General features: G+C 28.9%; 1 protein-coding gene across 2 annotated transcripts in view; it reads right to left on the bottom strand.

The window, feature by feature from the left end:
• The window catches only part of LOC106470491 (FK506-binding protein 15-like), a 69,302-nt gene that overhangs the window by 58,776 nt on the left and 6,412 nt on the right, over nt 1–4,114 (bottom strand). For both annotated transcript variants that reach the window (XM_022399107.1, XM_013931053.2), the window contains exon 4: nt 3,697–3,769. In XM_022399107.1, coding sequence (XP_022254815.1) covers nt 3,697–3,769 — 73 coding nt within the window. The remainder of the gene's footprint in view (nt 1–3,696; nt 3,770–4,114) is intronic.

The following is a 4,114-nucleotide window of genomic DNA, read 5'->3' as shown; positions in this document are numbered from 1 at the left end:
ATTTATAATTCTAAACTCAACCAACTTTGCCATAACATGATTTTTTAAGGGCAACTAAACTGTATATTTAAAAAAACCTCAAAGAACAGCCCTTATCATTAAAACAGTTATCAACTCTTTGCTTAAATTTACTGCTTTTTATCACAACCCATTCCAAAGACCAATCACCCTGTTAGAAAAATACAACTGTCTTAGTTGAATATGACTTCTACCCTGCCAAACTTTTCTATTTGTATCCCCATCTTACCATTCGTTTTGTATTTGTGTCCCCCTGTCTTACCAATAAATTTGAAAAAAGATGCAGCAACAGTATCAATAACCCCAATAATCATAAATATTTCCTCTAACTTGTAACTGTTTTTCAAGAGAAAACAATTTCAGAGACCTTAACCTGTTCTTGTACAACAATCTTTCCATCCTAGTAGCCTTCCTCTGAATCCTTTCAAACAATTCAATGTCCTAAGGTAAGGAGCCCAAGACTGAACACAATGCTCCAAATCTGGTCTAACCAATAACCTATACACTGAAATTATAACCTCTTTAGACTTATAATCAATATTTATGTAGTTACAATCTGAAGTCCTATTTGCCCTACTACTAGCAACAGCACAATATTTAGATGACTTAAGTCTCTTGCTACAAGCTTAATTGAAATGACTGAGATAGTGACCTCAGATTGACCTGTATAGTTTTTATACTATTACTTCTCATATGCTTTGTGTATCTTCATGAAATTTCACAAGCTTTCAGTAATTACTAAGTCATTTGTAGACAAAAAATCAGAATTTTTAATGAAGTATTTTCACTAAAAATTTTTCCATGAATATATGAAGTCAAAGTATTCACTGTTCTGAGTGCAAAGTGATTTTAACATTAAGATTAAAAACATTTTCTTCTTCTGAAAAATCTCAAATTTCATTTGCATAATCTCTAAAATCTCCTAAATAAGTTTCAAACTTTTTTTAGTAAAATGATTATCTTGTCTGTTATTTTCTCTACCCTAACTCTATACAAGTTGGTCATATTGTAACATGAAACTACATTTGTTTATCCTCAATAGCTTTAAACTCTTAACAGTATACATCTGTTTATACTTAAATTTTTTTGTGTTATTGCTCTTTGAACCATGACTAATTGATATTCCTGTCATAAAATTTGTAAATCACTAGGCAAACATGCAGCTCATGTTACTCTATCAAATTAAATAATGCATGAGCTACTTGCATACCTTGTGAAAAGTTTTTATTGTTATTATTTTTTACCTAATCTAACTTTATCTAACCTAAAATATTTCTGATTTTTACATTTTAGTTACTTTTTATAACAATAAATAAAGAACAGACATGAAAAAAATAAGAAATTAAATACTTTCCTGGGTCTTCTTTTTTTGCTGTTGACAACACTTAACCCTACTTTTTCTACTAATGGTACTACTTCACTATTAAACTTTCTATTTAATTAAATAATGCACCAAAGAACACAGAATAATAACTCAAAAAAAGCAGACAGTGTCTCATAACTATCCCAACTTTTCTGGCTTTCTAAATATGCAGCAACAGCTGTTAAAAATTCAGTTAAGCTCATTGATGAGTTTCTCATACGAATAAAGTTTGAACTAGAAGTGAAATAGACAATTTTCTGTACAGAATATAATACATCATTTGACAGAATAAAACCTTGGGTTTCTATTGGTTATAAATAATATAATATTAAAAGTCAGAGAGAACTACTGGCAATTTCTGAAAGAGAGGATGTGACAGGTGGGTGTGGCAAGAGGTGTTCGGCTGTCTATTTGATCACTCTGTAACTAAATAATATTGAAGGCTATAAAATTATGTTTTGACTTATGATGACAACTTTATAATAATTGATTTACGTAAATTTTTATACTTCTTAGAGAGGTGATAAACAAATTAGAGAAGAGGGGATGCATAGAGAGAAAATGTCAAAATTCTCATACTAGGGAAAATTTTGGATTTTTTTTATTTATTTATTGCCACATATAAATATGAACTCAAATCTTATTTATACTATTAAAATATGGATTATTAGCTATGTTTTATGCCAAAATTATTCACATACCATGATAAGAAAGTAGTTTAATTAAATTTTGAATGTAACTCACTAAAACCTCATGACATGCACAGAAAAAGATGCCTGTGGCAAAAGAGTTAAGAGGTTTATCAATCAGAAGTTCTTCTATAACACTGTAAAGGTTGTTCTCATCAAAAATGTATTTATATAATAACTCACATGCATTACCCCACATTTATTATAATTAAAAGGCATTTGCCACTTATTTGTATAATTCACCAAATGACTGAAATCTTTTATAAAGCAGCAGCATCCTTCCCACAGCCAACAACACCCAAGTTCTTAATATCATAAGTAATTTACTGACCATTCCTTCACCTACATAATTGATGTCAAACAAAAACAGCAAGCCCCCAACACCGAGCTCCGAGGTATCCCACTTGTGATATCAAGCTCAAAATTAATGCAATCATATTATTCAGTGTTGTTTCCATCTATCAACTATTCAAGATGAGGAATACTACTTAAATCATTATTAGTTAAAACTGAAGAAAAAGCATAATTTAATAACCCAGCCATCTCATAATCATCAGATACTAGCCTCATGGTCCTACCACCATCTTAACATTTTGTTTACTCTAAATATACTTAAAGAAATCCTTATTGTTAATTCTTACATTTTCAGCCAATCTTTTCTCAATATTTTTTTGATGTCCTAATTTTTTCTTTCACCAACTTTCTTGATCTTTTATAATCTTCTAAGTCTTCCCTTATACCAATCAATTTAAAGTTCTTAAATTTATGATGCTTTTATCTGGCCAAGGAGAATTATAATTCTTTAAACTTTATACTTTTTTCTTTAAAAAGCTCAGAATTCGTATGATCATCTTGTTTCCACCTAACAGCAGTTCATCCTTTTAAGTAATATTTGTATTAAGTAATATCTTAGTAATATTTGTATTATGGGACAATTTAAACATATTACACTATTTAGATTTTATCATGTTGCAATGTTAACCATGACATATGTAATGATTTAAACATATTACACTATTTAGACTTTATCATGTTGCAATGTTAACCATGACATATGTAATGATTTAAACATATTACACTATTTAGACTTTATCATGTTGCAATGTTAACCATGACATATGTAATGATTTAAACATATTACACTATTTCGATTCTATCATGTTGCAATGTTAACCATGACATACATTAGGGAATTAAACATATTACGATATTTAGATTTTATCATGTTGCAATGTTAACCATGGCATATGTTATGGATTTAAACATATTACAATATTTAGATTTTATCATGTTGCAATGTTAACCATGACATACATTAGGGAATTAAACATATTACAATATTTAGATTTTATCAAATTGTAATACAACACTTGAAATGTGTTGGGAAATTAAACAGATAAAGTATCAGAGTGGCAAAGAAGGAATTTATTCATTTTTTCAGTTAATCTTTTTTATTTACATCTAAGTATACAAGAACAGTTAATCTTTCTTATTTACTCTAAGTATACAAGAAAAATCTCAAAGAAGAAACAAACAAAACATAAAAAATGTTCATCTGTTAAGACTGTAGAACTTTTCAATCATGTACATGAAACTTATGTCAATAAATATAATTACAACACTCACTACTTGAAGCTATGAACTACAACAGCATAGAGAACAGACGTCGTGGTAGCACTTTGACTACTAGGTCCAGAATCTAAAAGAAACAGAATTTTCAACAGATTTATTTCACTGCGTAAAAACACTAATATGAAAATTTTTCTAACTACTTAATTATAAAATCTCTCCCTAGAAAGGAAGAAGGATTTAATTAAAAATTTACTCCAATATAAAGACAGTCAACTTCATTAACAAAAGATGATCAACCATATCACTTCCTCGTGAAAGCTGATGGGAAATACAAACAACCAATAGCTGTTGAAGTTATTTTCATAGACAATAAAAGAGGAACATATACCATCTTTCTATCTTTATATACTTAATTTAGTTTCACTTAGTACCATAAAGTTTTTACATGTAACAAACTGGAGATCTCAGGAAG

The sequence above is a fragment of the Limulus polyphemus genome, unplaced genomic scaffold (genome assembly GCF_000517525.1).
Source record: "Limulus polyphemus unplaced genomic scaffold, Limulus_polyphemus-2.1.2 Scaffold4037, whole genome shotgun sequence".
Taxonomy (NCBI): Eukaryota; Metazoa; Arthropoda; class Merostomata; order Xiphosura; family Limulidae; genus Limulus; species Limulus polyphemus.
The sequence above is the reverse complement of the archived record's forward strand: the minus strand, read 5'-3'. Positions and strand labels throughout refer to the sequence as shown.